Source organism: Mustela nigripes, unplaced genomic scaffold (assembly GCF_022355385.1).
Source record: "Mustela nigripes isolate SB6536 unplaced genomic scaffold, MUSNIG.SB6536 HiC_scaffold_148, whole genome shotgun sequence".
NCBI classification, from domain to species: Eukaryota; Metazoa; Chordata; class Mammalia; order Carnivora; family Mustelidae; genus Mustela; species Mustela nigripes.
Genome location: NW_026739562.1, coordinates 6,176,430 through 6,193,915, shown reverse-complemented (window position 1 = coordinate 6,193,915; position 17,486 = coordinate 6,176,430). Strand labels below are relative to the sequence as shown.

Here is a 17,486-nt window from a genome sequence, read left to right as displayed (position 1 = left end):
AGCACCAGGTAACTAATATAATCCTTTGTTTTCCTCAGGTCTCCACTCGAATTGTCACCTTAGGAAAGTGGCCCTCTGTGACCACCTTACATAAAACAGCAACATCCCCAGACCACCTCATCATTCTCTATCCTCTTTACTCTGCTTTATTTTCTCTATAGCACTTATTATCATTATAGGGATTTTTTTTTTTTTCTGTTCCCCATCTGCCTCCCCTTCTAGAACAAAAACTCCACAAAGGCAAGAACTTTGCTTTTGCTCACAGTTGCAACCCCAGCATCTAGAACAACTTCTTGGTCAAGGCCGAGCATCCCACCCTGCAGTCTTTCCTTGGGCTCCAGTGGGCACAGGGGTCTCACTCACACTGGGGTTCTTATCCTCATCATACTCGTCCATGTGGTAGGTCCTGTAGCCCTCCTCTGCCGAGTCCCAGAACCACTTAATGACTCTTCCTCTCGAGGACAAGCAGGAGCTGTCCGAGGACAACATGGCAGTGGGACCACTCGCTCCACAGTCCTCTGGCAGCTTCCGGTCTGGTTTTCTGGAGCATTCTCTTTCCAGATCATCCCCAGAGTTACTGTCCAGATCCTGGATGGAGGTTGGGCCCGGGCAGGTGGCAGGTGCCCTGGATTCCTTCTGAGGCAGAGTGAACATCTGCAAAAGGACAAAAGTATTCAGGGCCCACATTCAGCATTCAGAAACGCAGCAGAACTGAACTGGGAGTCTAGCGGTCCTTCCCATTCTTGGCTCCCCCTTCCCTTATGTCTATATATTCACCATTTCCTATGTCCCTTACTAGTTGTAACCGTAAGTCCAACGGCTTCAGCAAGTAAATCCTGTTAAAGATCTCTTCGGGGCCAGGGGCTAGGCTTGCTACTTTTATATGGGGTAACATATAGCTGCTTTCCCTTGTTTTACATTTATGGGACTTTTTCATTCTGCAGCCTGCGGAGCCGCCAGCGTTCTTTTTCCATTCTTGCTGACCTCAATTTCAAAACCCCAGGGGGAAAATGTTCTGACTTAAGCAAATAGAGCCCAGAGTCCCAGGGGTCTTGCAGTGATTGCTGTCAACAGGGCTAAAGGGCCCGAGATTACTTGGTGATCGAGGGAGGGTCGGGGCCAAGAGGAGGATGACTGAGGGTCTCCCAAAAGCAGGCACCCTGCAGAGCTCCAGGGCCTGGCAAAGCACGGGTGCCAGGAGAGGGTGGTCTCCTGCCCGCGGCTGTGAGCTCCTCCGCTTTCCAAGCCAGCTTTGCCATCTGCGGAGGCGTGTAAAACCGCAGGGCAGCAGGGAGGCTATGAACGGAGGAGCTACCTAGAACTAATGCCGGCTCGTGGCTCAAGTTCGGTAAAATAGGTTATCATCGCTCCTCGCCGAATTCCCGGTCTGTCCAGAGGCAAGCCCGCACACCCAGTGCCGGGGGACAGCCAGCGGCCCCGACCCCCGGGGCGTCCCCGCGGGTAAACACGGTTCCCCGAAGCACCCCTTCCCCCGCTCCACGTGCCAGGCTCTCCCGGCGCTCACCTCGCTCCCCACCCCCGGCGGCGCGGGCCGGCGGCCGGGCAGAGCAGCGGGAGCGACGCCGGGCTGGAGCGCAGGGTCCGGGTTCCTGCCGCAGCGCGGCGGGGACGAGGCCTCGGCGGGCGGCTGAGCCTCGCGAGACGACACGTCTGAGGTTCGCGGACAAGGAAGTGTGCGCCGGGCCGGGGACTGCGAGACGCAAGCGGCGACTCCTGCGGGCGATCCCCGAGCCCGCGCCGAGGGAGGCCCCGCTCCGCTGCCGGGCAAAGCGCGATCGCAGCCCCGGGCGGCGCGGGGGAGGCAGCACCGGCGCTGCTGAATCGGGCGCCCTGGTCGCTTCCGCCGCCCGGACCCGCCCTCCGGCTTCCCAGACACCCAGGCGTGCCCCGCGTGCTGCCGGGTTCCCTGACCCCCCGGGGGTCCGGCCCCCCCCCCCCCACGCCTCCGCCCCCATCCTTCCCGGTGCCGACCCCGGCCCGCGCACAGCAGAAGCCGAGAAGACCACCGCGGGGAAGAGTCAGGCCACGGTTCCGGGTCTCTGCTGGCACCAGAGGACGCCTCCCTCTGCCTCCTGGGCCTCAGTTTCCCAGTTTGGAAGCAGTTAGAGTCTCGGAGGTTACTTGGCAAACGTACTCCTGCTTGCACCCATGGAGAAGCCTTTCGGGGTTAAAGCGAGGGCATCCTTAAAACATCCTTCCCCTGTGAGAATTTTTACAGTGGCATTTAAAATTCTCCTCCTTTCGCTCGTTGGGACCTTTGTTGAACTCCTCCACCGACCCCTACACGTCCTGGGGCATCGGCAGTGAGTTAGGGTACCCAGGCCCCAGCCTGCGCCGAGCCTTGAGTGGAACAAACAAGCAGGATCCCTCAGGACAAGTATGGCTGGGAACCACTCCACTGCTTGTCTTCTCTGTGGCCTTGCCAGGAACATGGTGACCTTAAGCAGCTCTCATGACTTTGTTGGTCCCCTGTGCGATGTTCTGTAAAACAAGTCAGTTCTCTCCATTTAAGTCATATTCTATTTAATTCTGGTAAGTACTCTTATCGAATGTCTGTCTTGTGCCAGCTCTCTGCGAAGTGCTGGGATACCGTGATAAGCAAAACAGTGGGCCAGTAGTTGATTGGGAAGGCAGACGGACAAATGGAAGGACTATTAAGAAAGAGATTACCGGTGCCATGGAAGCAAGCAGCTGGGAGATCCACCCCCAACCCCAAGACATGCATTGGCCCCACATGGGAAGTCCCACACTCAGGAAATGATGGCAGAGCTCCGAAGGGTAAGTCCTAGTTAGCTAGTGAGAGGGTGGATTGTTGGAGACAAGGGCACCTTTGATAGGGGAAGGTCAGGGTCAGTCTGGAACATTAACATTCTCAGGAATTGAACTTAAATGGACACATTTTCTTGAAAGACACAAGTTGCCAAAACTGACCACAAGAAACAGGAAATGTGAATCACCCAGTATCTACAGAAATTAAGTTTATGAGTAAAAAAAACCTCCCCATAAAGAAAATTCCAGTATAGATGGCTTTATAAGTGGATTTTACCAACCTTTTAAAATATTTTTAAAAAATTAACTTGACACAAACGTTCAGAAAATGGAGGAACGAAGATTGCCAACATATTTATGAGGTCATTATTACTCTGATAGCAAAACCAACCATGTGTTACTAAAAAGAAAGTTACAGCACACTACTCAAAAAAATAGATGTAAAATTCTTAATATAAAACCAAATCAGGAGTGCCTGGGTGGCTCAGTGGATTAAGCCACTGCCTTCGGCTCAGGTCATGATCTCGGGGTCCTGGGATCGAGTCCCGCATCGGGTTCTCTGCTCAGCGGAGAGCCTGCTTCCCTCTATCTCCCTCTCTGCCTGCCTCTCCGTCTGCTTGTGATCTCTGTCATATAAATAAATAAAATCTTAAAAAAAAAAACAAATCAACAATATATACAAGGAGAATGCGTCGTGACTATATGCACCTTATTGTAGGAATAGGACCCTCCCTTAATATTTAAAAAGTTCAGTGTAATCTACTACATTAATACTTAAAGGAATTTTATCTTCTCTAGAGGTATAGATAAGAACATGACAAAAACAGAACCCTCATTCAAGGAAAAAAACTCAGCAAACTAGGAATTGAAGGAACTCTTATCTGGGAAAGGGCAATATGAAAAATACTTACTAAGACTAAGAGTCAGGTGCCTGGGTGGCTCAGTCGGTTAGGCATCTGACCTTGATTTCCACTCAGGTCATGATCTCAGGGTTATGAGATCGGCTACTCACTGGGCATAGAGCCTGCTTGAGATTCTCTGTTCCCCTCTCCCTCTGGCTCCCTGCTTCTTCTTAGGAAAAAAAAAAAAAAAGAAAAAAGGATCAAGAGTGGCCTCAGTTCTGCTAAGATTGAGAACAAGAATGTCCTCCCTTACTATCTTTGTTTGACATTGTACTGGAGGTTCTAGGCAATGCAATTAGAACAGGAAAATTATTGGGGCGCCTGGGTGGCTCAGTTGGCTGAACATCTGCCTTCAGCTAGGGTCATGATCCTGGGATCTCAGGATGGAGCCCATGTCAGGCTCCCTGCTCAGTAGGGAGTCTACTTCTCCCTCTGTCCCATAACCAATTCGTGCTCTCTTTCTCTAATAAATGAATAAAATCTTACATAAAAAGAAATATGAGAAACATTAAAAAGGAAGAAGGAAAATCGTCTTTATTTATAATCAACATGATCATATACATTAAAAAATTAAAGAAATCTCCCTTTCCCCCGCCATGCTCCTAAGGCTAATAATGAGTTTAGCAAGATCACAAGATACTGTCAGGAGAGGATTCTTCCTAGGTCTCTCATGTTTCTGTCTGTCTTACAAGGAGGGGCACTGACTGTCTTTGTTCTAGGCTCTCTTCAAGGAGGTACACACACACACACACACACACACACACACACACACATTTAGAGTGAACAGCATTGGATAATGTCTTCCTCTAGAGCAAAGGGTAGGTTTATTATTCGGGATGATAAAAATGTCTCCTTTGGGGCCAAAGTTCAGGCAGGCTTACTGCTCATTGGCCAAGAATCCTGTTCTTTAAGCTTGGGTTTCCTCTTCTGCAGGACACCGCACTTCATGTGCAGGCATCAGTGGTTCCTCCTCACATTGCCTTCTAGAAAGCAGGGCTTGGGGAACCAGAAGCTGATTCTCTGATTCCACTGTGAGTAAGAAGCTGTCCTTTATCTCTGACCCAGTATTCTCATGTCTTCTGCTAGCATCCTCGAAAGCTGTTTTTAAGTAGGGTAAAATCTCAGAGCCTTCAAAGCTCTTGATAGATACAAGATACAAAAATCAGTTGTTTCATACTAGCAGCAAACAATTAGAAAATGAAGTTAGCAATACCTTTAGCAGAACATGAAAAGCATCATACAGAGATAACAGGATGTGTGTAGGACGAAATGTGTGCTCTGAAATCCACAAAGACCTTGCCGAGTGAAATTAAAGACCTAAATAAATGGAAGGAGATTCCATGCTCATGGATAGGGAGATATGACGTTTTCTCCACTCAAACATTCAAATCTTGAGTGGTAGACAAAATAGTTGACCCCTTCCATGACTGTCCCTTTCAAATGAGGACAGTGTCCTGACTGTCCTGACTGTCTATTAGCCCTCATTACTGATGTCCCAGGTCCCCCTCTGCTTCTCTTCTTTCACGTCTTCATCTTCTCTCTGGTCCCATGGGCTCCCTCATTCATCCAGTGAATTCCTTGTGTCTATTTATAAAGAACACTATCTGAGATATAGATAGATAGATAGATAGATAGATAGATAGATATACCCTAAAGAATCAGGATTTGCTGTAATACTGCTTTTTGATTTTTCCTTGGACAGTACTCTTCACATGCAACTTGCCTTAGAATTTAAAAGAGACCCCCCCCCCAAAAAAAATCTCCCAGAGTTGACACAAATGAGTGTAAAGAAAGAAAACAAGCCTAGAATTTGAAAGAACATGAAATTTATTAGATGCAGCCTACAAAAATAAAACCACCAAAATCAGGACCCAGCAAGGCCCCACCCCAATCCCCATAAAAACATTTCACATACACCTATGATGGCTAGCAAAGATGAAAAAGATGCAAAGATTCCAAAGCAGCAGATGCTCAGCTGGAGAAGGTTGATGACGGGGTCAGAGGAGCCCGTTCCTGGAGGAGCCCATGGGTGGCTCAGTCACAGCACCAGGTGCAAACCCCTGCTTTTGGCCCGGTGGCCGCCGTCAGGGGATCCCTGAGCAGGTGCCTGGCTGCAGCCTCTGGGTGGGAGGCCGACCGCTTACTCTCTCTGTGTGCTCTCCAGCTGCTTCACTCTCAGACGCTGCTTCTGCTCCTCCAGCACCTGGTAGAACCGGTACATGGCTGGAGGGTCCAAACAGGGACAGAGACACAAAAATTTAGTGAGTTTGCAGGTGGGTCCCAGACATCCCCAGATCCTGGCAGACCACTGCAGAGTGCCTTGCTCAGGGATGTTGAAGTTCAGCCTCCCTTCTTGAGGATGGATTTCCGGCTCCAGCCGCTCTCATTAAGCTGCACTACCCCAGCATCTGCCTGCCGGACACCTGCAGCTCTACATCAAATCCAGGAACCTGGCTCATGCCCTTGACCTCATCGGGTTTTCTATCTGCCTCTCTTTGCTCAGTCCATTCTCCAAAAGGTATTTCGGTGACATAAATGTTCTCTCGTTAACGGTTCTGTTCCCAGAGATAGAACAGTATCCAGTATGTGGCAAGATGCAACAGAAAATTGGCAAAATGAAGGTCGGAGTCTCCATAACCTTCAGAGGAGAATCTGAACTCCACAGGAGAACATACAGGGACCCCCAAGGTCTTCTACTGGTCTATCTCCCCGGCCATACACCACTAGTCCCACAAGGGCAGTATACCACTTCTTTGTGGGTAGTCCCAATGCCCCACTCCAGACAGGCACAGAACAGACCCAAAGGGTGCGGTGTTCGAGTGCCTCTCGGTTCCTGTTTGCAAAGGAGCTCAAAGACATGAAAGTAGATGCTACAGCCAGGCTGGCGCTACAGGCTGCTAAAGGCCCCAAAAGAGGGAAAATCCAGGAATTGGGCAATAGAGGAACTGATGGAGCATCTTTGAAGGATGCCACGATCTTGAGGTTGGGACCACTCACCTTGTTTTAGCCGGAGGGGCTTATCCGCAAAGACAATGCGGAACCAGCCAGGCTCCTTACATGTGTAGGTCTTGCCGCGGGACAACATCAGCTTGTTGTCCAGAAAGCGGTGATGCAGCAGCAGCTCTTCCTCAAAGGTGCACGGATCCAGGTACTAGGGAAGGCCGAAGGACAGAGCTGAGCTGAAGACACACCAGGCAGCTCCACCCCAGAATACCGGGGCCTCATTCCCACAGCTCACCACTTGCAAGTTGATCCAGATGTAGAGGCCAGAGCCACGGTTGAGAAAAGGGATCCCCAGTGCCTTCAGCTTCTTAGTAATGTATCTATGAGCTTTCTGCAGCCTGGACCGGTAAGTGGGCAGGTACACTGTGTCAATCCATTCTGGACGGGTCGGGGAAGAGAGCTGTCAGGGCTCTGGTAGCGGAAATCTGCCAGCAGGAGCCTTATCAGATGCTCCCTCTTTGGGATTTCTATCCAAGCCAGACTCTGGGTTCTTTCTGGGCTGAGGATAGCCATACCCAGCACACCTTCTCAGTAGGTCAGTAGGAATGTTCCACTTGGCTTGACATCCCTGACACAGAATCAGAGTCCCCCAGAAGGGGGACAATGAAGAAAGTAGATGTTCTGTTGCCAACTGGGGAGATATTCGGAGGCTCACGCAGTGGACTTGGAGAAACCTAGATATGCTGGGGGGTGGGGGGTTCTTTACCCAGTTGTTCTTAGCACTGGTAGCACATTAGAACCTCTTGGGGAGCTTTTAAAAGTCCCAATGCCCAGCTTACACCTGCAGATCAAAACTGGAATCTTTGGGGATAGAGCCCACGTATCAGCATTTAAGCTCCCCAGATAAGTCCCAGGTGCCCAAGGTGGAGAACTTGTGTCCAAGGGGCCAGGAACCTGGTTTCTGCCACATATCAAAGGGCCTGGCACCACGCATGGGGCCATCTGGTTGGACTTCTCTTAGCCACCCTGCCAAAGCTGAAAGCAAATTGCCTCTAAAACAGATTATCAAATTACATTAATTTGTATCATTATATCCCAGCTTTTAATTTAAACCCTCCAGCCTGGCATCCGCTCTGTTATAGGGAATTAAAGAAAGGGGGCCTTATCTAAGTTTGGGTGATGGCATTAAACAAATGAGGTGGGAGGGGGAGGTTTCCTCTGAAGCCAGGATTCACTTGTGATCCATGGAGGAAATTGAATCCAGGTGCCATAGGTCTAGCCACACCAGCTTGCCCAAATGGTAGCTCTCCTTTGGCCACCTTGGAAGATGAGGTCTTCAAGGAATTGTGGCATTTGGGGTCATCTTTGCCCAAAGCAAGCAGGGTATTGGGGAGGGAAAATTGACCTTTGCATTGGGTTTCTGTCTTTCAAGCCTTAGAGAACAATTTGCCTCTGCCCTTTCCAGGCAGAGCTCGAGCTCCCAGGCAGCCAAACACGAAAGCCCATCTGTGTTTTAGACCAGCAGCTCCGCCTTCCCCCTCTGCCCTAGTGCACAAACCTAGCAGCATCCCGCCCGCTTTCAAACTTCCTGTCCTGCCACCATTAAGCCCAAGTCCGCGAACAGGTTCTTGGTGGACTAGAGGTATGTCAGTGGCCCAAGAAGACCCAGGAACTCCCCCATAGCCATGATGCCTAGCCATGATCCCAGCCCAGGATGGGACTCATTACCTTGGTCCTGAAGCAGCCGGCACAGCTTGTACTGGGCAATGCCGGAGATACCGTGGAGATAGCCAAAAGAGCTCACAGCAGAGGCCACCTCCTTGTTGTGCGTGTAAAGAACACCAAAGCGGAAGCCAGAGATGCCAAAATCCTAGAGGAAAAGAGGTAAGGGAAGGAGTGCCTGGTTTGCCCATCTCCTGGCCCCCTTTCCTTTTCTACCCAAGGACAGGAAGCTGGGGCTCACCTTACTGGTGCCCCAGATCACATGGGTCCTGTTGGGGTCAGGCAAACTGGAGAGGAGATGGTACAATCAAGGTTATGAACTACTGAAAGGATGAAGACTTGAGGTCAATGAGGACAAGAGAGGAAAACGGATTTGAGGTCCTGCCTAGAAATAAGAGCCTCTGGGGCCCAAAGTTCAAGAAACAGTTGCCCCAGTTAACAGCCAGGGAGTCAGCAAAAGGTATCCTTGGGGAACTAGATGGAAGAGCTCCTGAGTGCCCACTGAATGAAGTCTGGCCCCCTTGGCCTGACTCATGACCTTCCTGCTGCTGGTCCAAAGCCACCTTCCTAGCAATGAGCTCTTCACACACGTGGGCCACCCACCATTTTTAAAATGTGTTCACCTATTTCTAACTGCCCCACTTTGGGTAAAACTGTACGTTCTGCCAGGCATGGCCTTGGCCTTGCTTTAGCTGCTGGGATCCTATCTTAAGGCCACACGCTACCCTTAAGAAAGTGTTCTATTTCTCTTCTTTCCCTATGCACTACTTATCAAGAAATTCCTACCCTGACCTTCTGTGGGGTTTTATGTAGACTTTTGACAGTGTGCTTTCTACCTTACCTTCAAAGTTATCTCATGTACAAAACAGCATTGTAAAAAGATACTTAGGAGGAAAGAGGATGCTTTGGTCATTTCCACACTCCTGGAGGCACTTAGCTCCAGTTCCTAGTACACAGCCAATCAAGAATATGGCCCATGAACGCACCCTGCAAAAGCAGGAACTTCATGGCTCACATTCCCAACTCCAGAAGAGGCCAACAAACTCACCTTTCCATGCTCAGAACGCTGTGGAATGTGACAGAGTCGTCAAACACAGACAGCATGTAAATCTCATCTATAATCACATGGAGGTTGTACCTGCAGGTTGGGCCAAAGAGGGAGAACATTATCTAGGTTCTCTCCCATCTCCAGTCCCTTTCTTTCATGGGCTTCTCTGGAGACCGTTCACATGCTGCTCCCACAGCGCATCCAACCCTTCCAAGGGACACAGTAACATATAAGGAGGGTACACCAGAAGGGGGGGTCTTCAGACCTGGCTTAGAGGTAAGAAGGAAGAGGACCCAAAGACAGTCAAGAGAACATCTAATCCTTCAGCCGTCAAGCAGAGACCAATGCAATGCAGAGGGCTCTGTGTCCCCAAGAGTTTTACATCTAGTATAATCAGGAGCTCCCACCTGGGGGCCGATTGGACAGTGGCCTTCAGCGGGCTAAGTGCTAGTACAAATCACCCTGCTTCTTCTCCCAACAACCCTCCCAAGCAGAGCTGGTATCTCCACTGCATGGATGAAGAAACCATTTCTGTGACAAAGTGAGTGCCTCAATTAGCAGGTGCTCGAGCTTGGATCTGATCCTAGTTCTGTCAGATTCCAGCCCACACACTTCCAGGTTCTTCCTCTTGTCCTCATGCTGTGCCATGAATTGGTCTGGACTAGAGTTATGACATTTGCGTAAGTGTGATTCTTCTAGAAAATGGGAGATTAGCACCCCTAACAAATAGGGCTATTTCAGGACTCCAGAGAAAACCGATGGTAACATGTTCGTGAAAATGGGACACGAGGGTTCTCTGGGGACACGTCTTCACCCCACAAGGTCTGAGAGTCTGGCTTCCTCGGTGCTTCAGGCCAAGTAGATGGGAAAGGGATGCTGGGAGAAAGTGGTTACATGACAAAAAGAGGAAAAACAACAAACCAGATTACAATTGTTATGTGGGTGTCTGTACCGGGTGGGGGACAGGGGAGCAAGGCAAAAAATGTTTGGTTGAAGCATGTGGATGCATTTTCTTCCACTTCAATTTCAGTGAGTATCATGCAGTAAGAATATTGGGATAGATTACATCTGGTTCCAGCTTCCTGGCCATGAGTGATAGGAACCCTGTTCAGGGACTTCGTCTAGTCCCAAGGACTGGAACCCCCACCTCTTGGCAAATCCCAGGCATTCTTCCAGTAAGTCTCGGGAGTAGACGTCTCCGAGGGGATTCTGAGGGTTGATTAGTATGAGGCCTCTCACCTTTTTCCCCTAAAAAAAAAACAAAACCAAACCAAAAAACCAACAAAACCACCAAAGCCCCCAAATAAACAAAACCCCCAAAAAACATCACTGAGGTGAACCCAACAGGTCCTTCACATCTACCTCAGGTTCAGCTGAAGGTCAAGTCAGGATACCTAGTTTTGGGTACCTCCCCGAGGCGTCTAGCTGGGATCTCAGCAGCTTAGGATCTGCAGCACGCAGCTCCCTTACTGCCCACACAGAGCGGGGCAAGGAGGAGCTCTGGGGTCGGCCCCCAGAGACAGGGCTCAGGGCTCAGAGCTCCTAGAGGGACATGCCCCTGGGATACCCCCTCCTCCGAAGAAGGAGCCTACAACACCTCGGTGAGAACGTGGTCCTGGGTCTCAGTACTCAGCCCCTCTCAGGGGCAGCAGCACCCACCGCGAAGACATGGGTCCCTCCTTACTGCAAGGGTCGACTCGAGCAGAGCTCGCTCTAACTTGTCCACGGTGAGCTGGAACGGACAGGGGTTCGCATCCGTGCTCTGGAAGACAGACACTGCCTGAGCACTGCCTACCTGAATGCTTCCAAGCAACCGGTCCCTCGCTCCTCTACACACCGCACAATCCCTCATTCTCAGGGCTGCCGTCCCTCATGCCCTCTTTGCCCTAATTTCTCCATTCTCCACCCCCCACCATCACTTATAGGGGAGGAGAGTGAGGTCCCCTACACCTTCCAAATGCCCTTGGAACATTCCATTGCCTGGTGGGGAGGGGCTGAGCAGGGGAAGGGGCCCCATTCTGACCTCGCTGTCCAGGTGGACAGGAATCAGCTCAATTTTCGAATACAGGCCGGAACTAAAGACGAAGCCGCCATAGAAGGGGGTGGGGGTCAGAAAGGCCTCTGGAAGCGCAGGGAGACAATGCCGTCAGTCCGGGGGCTCTTGGTGGGAAACTGCCAGCCACCCCCCTCCCCAGACCAGAAGCAACACTACAGACAGAGGTTAGTTTGGCAATCTCCCCTACATGGGAGTTAATTTTTGGCCTCTAGCTCTGTAAAGGTTACATTTTTTTTTTTTTTTAAAGATTTTTTATTTCTTCATGTAACAGAGAGAGATCACAAGTAGGCAGAGAGGCAGGCAGAGAGAGAGGAGGAAGCAGGCTCCCTGCTGTGCAGAGAGTCCGATGCGGGACTCGATCCCAGGACCCCGAGATCATGACCTGAGCCGAAGGCAGAGGATTAACCCACTGAGCCACCCAGGCGCCCCAAGGTTACATTCTTATAAACATTATTCAGGGAACACTGGGGAAGGAGAGGGGAAGAATATTGCTAGGAATGGCTCGGAATCCAGGTTAAAAACCCAAACCAGCTTGCTAGCGGGTGGAGCCCTAGTCATCCAGCAAATCTTCCCAGCTCCTGTCCAACCATGAGAGGCTGAGGTCCGTGCCCAGAGAGGGCGCTCATCTCTCTGCATGGCTTCGGCTACCTGCCTCTGATGAGCCCCTGGGTTCTTTCCTTCCCTTTCTTTTGGCCTCATGGAGGAGTTAACCAAGGACATACTCCTTTGAGCGAAACTGGCCATCAGGGTAACTTCCTTCTACGGATCCAGAGCTAAGATCGGAGGCTCTCGCTCTGGTGTTGTCAGGAGGGAGACTGGGAACACATCCCTTGGCCTTATTTGATCTAAAATGAATTTGCCCCTCTTTTATTTATTTATTTTGGGGGGGGGGGCAAGGGAGATAGGAGTTAGGAAATCTAACTGGCCTAGGCTAGTTTACCAGGGCTCTCCGTACTGGGGTTGAGTCCAGAAGCCCAGCCAGTAATATATGGAGTTGGCTCCAATTCTCACTCTTTCTGAGGCACACCTCCTTGAGGACTGTCCCATATTTTCCTTCCATATTAAATGGGGACCCAAATCCATCCCTCCTATGGAAATAGTAGGAAGATGTTTGAATCGGGCTAGAAGTTCCAGCACATCCGGGGAAAGGCCTTTGAGTCAAGATATCCTTCTTTCCCTAAGGTCCAATGCCCATGAGTGCTATTTCCTGAGGGAAATCAGAGTCCATTGACTTACCTCCTGGATCACACAGAACCATGGCTAGTGTGGAGAATACGGAGGAGCAGCCATTTAGAACAACTACCTGAAGATGCACAGAAGGCAGAAGTCAAAAGCCAAACCCCATGTAAGAAGGTCTGACTCCTTCGTCTCCCTCCCCTTAGGAGGAACAGGCAACAGGAACCTCCTCTTCCTCCAGGGGGTCTCCTCCAGGACCCACTGGCCTTGGCTCTGCCCTGGCCCTGAGGGTCTCTGCTGGTTCTAGAAAATGCAGGGAGTACCCCAAGAATATACCCTCTACCAGGGTGGCAGTGAGGCTGGGAAACGGACTCACATTTTCCGGATCAAGCTGAGCAGGTACCTTGCAATAGCAGGTCAGGAACCGGGCCACCTCCTCCCGCAGGCTGTGGGTAGACCCAGACAGACTTGGTGGTACCCAGACCCGGGGGCCTTGCCTTAGTCAACGTCTAGCCTACAGCTTTTTCCAAAGAGCAGGTCATCCAACCTCCTGTCACAGGGCTATCGACTGATGCTATAGACTCTCCAGGCGATGCAGACAATAGATGTGAGAGTTTGGACAAGAACTCAGGCCTTTTGAACTATAGGGCGGTGCTATTTCTACTACATCAGGCTCCCTCCTGAGGAGGTTTCACTCTAGACATTTTCTAGAAGTTGTTACCCAAAGAAATAGGGAGGTAGCCAACCAAGAATCTGGCGCCCTGGGTCCTTGCCTTCCTGAGAACAGGTGTCTGGGGGCCACAAGACTGTAGATCTGGAAGTTGCTTACAATGGATGCCCGGACCAATCAGGATACTGCAGCAGGACATCCTCGATGACATTCATATCACTCTGACTCAACTGTTGACAAATAGAGCACGAGGACAGCCAGATCAGGAATGACCAACAGGCTCATCCTACCACTAGGATGCGTATGGGTATTTGCCCTACAACCTGGGGTCTTACAGAAGAGAATAGGGAGTCATGTCACATGCCCCTTCATGAATGGAGGCCCCAATCCTCCTGTCATAGGTTACACAAAGAGAACTCACTGAGGACTGTTGTTGGACGACCTCCCCAACCCTACACTTGGGTCAGAGCTCCCTTGGCAGCCTACCCACCATAGACCCAGCCATAGCACATCCCTAAACACAGCAAGCTAGGAGGTCAGATGTGTTATTCTATAAGCTTTCCCCCCCCCCCACTCCCTTCCTTACACTTTTAAGTCCCATTCATATATCTACCGCATGCTAAGAAAGATTCTAGAGGGGACTGAACCCGACAGTGGGTCCCAGCACAGCCCAAGACTTGGCTTACCCTTTCAGTCATCAGATCAAGGCAGAGCTTATTCTCACTGAGGCCAAGGTTAATGAAGCCCTGGAGATGGAAGGAACTGATCAGTCCACTTGCCCTGCCCTATAGGGACCTCCTAGAACATTCTAGTAAGCGCTCAACTTAGATTATTTCAAATGGAAATCTCACCGCCCCATGAGGCAGTTCACTCCATGTCTAACAACCTCAAGCATCAGAAAACTTGTCACAGACTCAGAAATCGTACAGCTTTCAATTTCCCCCTTTAGAGCCACACAGTGCTTATACACCAGAGAGCAGTCTCTGAGTTCCTATCACGTGCCAGACCCTAGACCAAGTGCCTCATGCAGTGCCCTTACTTCTCACAACTCCCGAGGAAATGTTCTATTATGGTCCTCGCTTTAAAGAGAGTGAAGCTTAGAATGGTAGACTACCCCACTAGCCACAGGACATTGGTGGTGGACAGAACTCCATCTGCCTGACCCTAGGGCCTGTCTCATGCCCATGACTGGCTGATTCAACTTTTAATACACCTCAGACCACCCAAGCGGGCCTCCCTTTACTTCTCTCAGGTTATTATTAATGTTCCTTTCTCCAGAGGCAGACTACATTCAGCACTAGACTCCCTTTGGCCAGGGCAGGTTGGCTGAGCACAGTAACCACAGTGACCACAGTGACCCCTAGTGGCCAAGAGCAAGGACTGAGGGAAAGCTTGCAGAGGAAGGGCAGGGAGGACCCAGGTAGGGCCCTTAACTTTCTGGGCACTGTCACCGTGCTTCTGCGCCCATTACCTGATCTCTAAGATGATAATAGCGTCTACTTCGTGGAGCTAGGGAGAGTGAGAGAGAGAGAGAGCCCAGGGTTCCGTAAATTCTAGTGATCAGGGCCCTTGAGGAGATGTACCTCCCGCCCCTCTACCCCCCAACCCCCGCATCCTCACCAAGGTGTTCTCGTCCTCATGGTATTTATCTCCTTGGTACATCTTGTAGTCCTGGAAGCTGGCCTGGTAGGAGGCAGAGATGTCGATCCCACGGCGGGACAGGTGCTGGCTGACAAATGTCGCTTCAGGGTCATTCAGTTGGTAACCTGGCTGGGCAGGCTGCCTGGATGACTGGGCCCATTGCCATTGCCCACCTCCAGCATCACCCTTCACATCCAGAGAAGGGCAGGACGGTTGGAGCCCTGGGCCATCCGTGGCGCCAGACTGTAGGAGGTTGACCAACTGGTACATTAGGTTGCCCAGGAGGGCTTCCTGCTCCCCGGGGGCCTGATAAGGCCTCTTATCCTCTGGCACCAGGTCCTGCTGCTGGTGCCTGGTGGCGAGCTGCCTCATATGCTTCTCGATGGCCTGCTTCAAGTGTAGCATCATCTCCATGGGCTGGGTGTGGACGCCTTGGTTTCCGAGGCCCTGACTGCCCATCTGACCCCAGGGCAGATGGACGGCGTCTGATGGGTGACTCATGCTCTGGGTCTCGGCCTCAGCAGGCTGGCTGGAACCTGCGGAGAGAGGGAGAGACTGTGCAGTGCAGCAAAGGAGATGCTCTTCGACCCTCAGGTTCAGGCCTGATCTCAGGCTTCCCACCGCCTCCTCCGACTTCCACGCCTTGGGTACAGACCCCTGTCAGTGCAGGAAGAATTACCAACTCACTCAAGGGGCAATGCTTAAGTGTCCCTGAGCCCAGACACTGGAACACTGTACTCAAATGACATTAAAATGTGTTCTGAGAAAAAGCATCAGGGCCCACTTTGAGAAAAAGGGGAAACTCAACAGGTAGGCTTGGGAGTCTCCACCCTGTGCCTCAATTAGAGCAATTCCTGCTTTACTGGGTTCTAAGAAAAAGGGAGTTTGAAGACAGAAAGAGAGAGGGAAGGGGAGGGAGGAAGACAGAGAAGGAGGCACAGAGACAGAAAGGAAATAAAAAGCATGAGTAAATTATTCTGCTAGACTAGATGTTAGTAAACTCTGCCCAAGGACCAGATCCAGACACCTCTTCTTGCAAAGAAAGCTTTAATGGAAATACAGTCACATGTGCTTCTGTATCACCTCTGGCTGCTTTTATACCACAACGGCAGAGTGGAATAGGTGGGGCACAAACCATATGGCTCACAACGTCTAAAATATTCATTCTCTGGCCCTGTATGGACAAAGTTTGCCATCCCTTACTCGAGAACAACAGCCCTTCTTTTTTTCTCTTTTTACAAAGTTGGCCATACCAGATATTCAAAACTTGGCCTTTCCCTTCCTTCCTTGTGTCGCCTCCTTATAAATGCCTTTGACCTGCTCCCAGTGATGGCCACCTTAGACTATCATCCCTACAAACCACGGGCGTGCTACGTGGCCCTTGAACTTCAGACTTCACCAGGATCATCCAGAGGACTTCTAAAGGACAGGGGTGGAGAGGCCTCATTGCCAGACTTTCGTTCTGTAGGTGTGGGCTGGGAATTTTCAGTTCTAACAAGTTCCTGAGACTCTACTTTGAGAACTTCTACCTATTCAAACCAAACTTTCCTCTGAAGAGAAGTCAAAATGATGGGGAGGACCTAAGAAACACCTTTTTAAAGTCTCAAAGTATCCAAATACTGGACATTCTGCCCAATGTCTTCCAACCATGTCCCATCAGCCCGTGAGAGCCCCAGAGCCACGAGTAACTTCCCCCAGAGGACAATACTGTTCCTCGTTCAGGATCTCCCCGGCTCAGTCTTCATCACGATACTGTTAGCACCGTGCCTGGCACATATGTAAAAACGAATAGGAGAGGCCCAACCACAGAGATGTTGCCAAGTCCATGAGGAGAGGAGCCATCACTAAGGACTTGGCGAGAGGAGATGGAATGATGACCAGGTGCAACCACGGACAAAGTCATGCCAAGTCTTGACTTAGGGCGCCAACCTCTCAGCAGCAGTCAGTGCTACGAAGAACTTCCCTCACCAGAATCAGGAACATGCATGCTATTTAGGAAGAACTAGAACCAGCATAAACCCTCATGTCTAGACTCACCTAGACTCTGCTCTAGCCCAAATTCCCTCCTTTAAAAGTAGGAAAGTCGGGGCGCCTGGGTGGCTCAGTGGGTTAAAGCCTCTGCCTTCAGTTCGGGTCATGGTCCTGGGGTCCTGGGATTGAGCCCCATGTTGGGCTCTCTGCTCCGCAGGGAGCCTGCTTTCTCTCCTCTCTCTGCCTGCCTCTCTGCCTATTTGTGATTTCTCTCTGTCAAATAAATAAAATCTTTAAAAAAAAAAAAAAAGTAGGAAAGTCATGTGAATGGGGCTCTCCACCCTGCAGGTAAGCAGGTCACACTGTCCTTCCGGATACAGACATCCCCCTGATGTAGGAGGGTTCAACTTATGATTCTTTTTTCCTTTACAACGTGCGAAAATGATATGCATTCAGTAGAAACTGTACTTGGAATTTGGAATTTGAAGTTTTTCCTGGGCCAGGGATACGCGATACGACCCTCTCTCTCTCGTGATGCTGGACACCAGCCATGAGCTGCAGCTCCCA

The 17,486-nt window shown here is 50.6% G+C and overlaps 2 protein-coding genes across 7 annotated transcripts in view; both read right to left on the bottom strand.

The window, feature by feature from the left end:
- The window catches only part of LOC132008376 (1-aminocyclopropane-1-carboxylate synthase-like protein 1), a 28,213-nt gene extending 26,303 nt beyond the window's left edge, over nucleotides 1–1,910 (bottom strand). For 3 of the 6 annotated variants that reach the window (XR_009401622.1, XR_009401621.1, XM_059386900.1), the window contains exons 1-2: nucleotides 1,526–1,908; nucleotides 364–654 (exon numbers count right to left, since the gene is read on the bottom strand). Coding sequence is in view for 3 of the 6 variants with exons in the window: in XM_059386900.1 (XP_059242883.1) it covers nucleotides 364–654 (291 nt within the window). In the remaining 3 variants the exon portion in view is untranslated. Of the gene's footprint in view, nucleotides 1–363; nucleotides 655–1,525 lie in introns of all 6 variants that reach the window. The other 3 variants (XR_009401623.1, XM_059386899.1, XM_059386898.1) reach the window with 3 other exon arrangements.
- A 3,617-nt stretch (nucleotides 1,911–5,527) lies between these two features.
- On the bottom strand, nucleotides 5,528–15,478 carry LOC132008357 (probable inactive 1-aminocyclopropane-1-carboxylate synthase-like protein 2). Its single transcript, XM_059386873.1, has 14 exons — nucleotides 14,928–15,478; nucleotides 13,994–14,053; nucleotides 13,467–13,537; nucleotides 13,014–13,083; nucleotides 12,698–12,764; nucleotides 11,429–11,526; nucleotides 11,090–11,167; nucleotides 10,553–10,653; nucleotides 9,406–9,495; nucleotides 8,599–8,644; nucleotides 8,364–8,505; nucleotides 6,931–7,073; nucleotides 6,690–6,843; nucleotides 5,528–5,915 (listed from the first exon to the last, which is right to left on the bottom strand). The coding sequence occupies exons 1-14, from the start codon at nucleotides 15,447–15,449 to the stop codon at nucleotides 5,833–5,835; spliced, it is 1,725 nt and encodes a 574-aa protein (XP_059242856.1). The 5' UTR covers nucleotides 15,450–15,478; the 3' UTR covers nucleotides 5,528–5,832.
- Between the last annotated feature and the right edge of the window lie 2,008 nt (nucleotides 15,479–17,486).

Bases quoted from the DNA above. Each gene is read 5' to 3' on its own strand.
- LOC132008357 (XM_059386873.1), bottom strand. From the start codon at position 15,449: ATGAGTCACCCATCAGACGCCGTCCATCTGCCCTGGGGTCAGATGGGC. The intron at 12,765-13,013 runs GTGAGTCCGTTT...GTGCATCTTCAG, and splicing joins CTCAGCTTGATCCGGAAAAT to GTAGTTGTTCTAAATGGCTG. The intron at 11,527-12,697 runs GTAAGTCAATGG...CTGCGCTTCCAG, and splicing joins GGTTCTGTGTGATCCAGGAG to AGGCCTTTCTGACCCCCACC.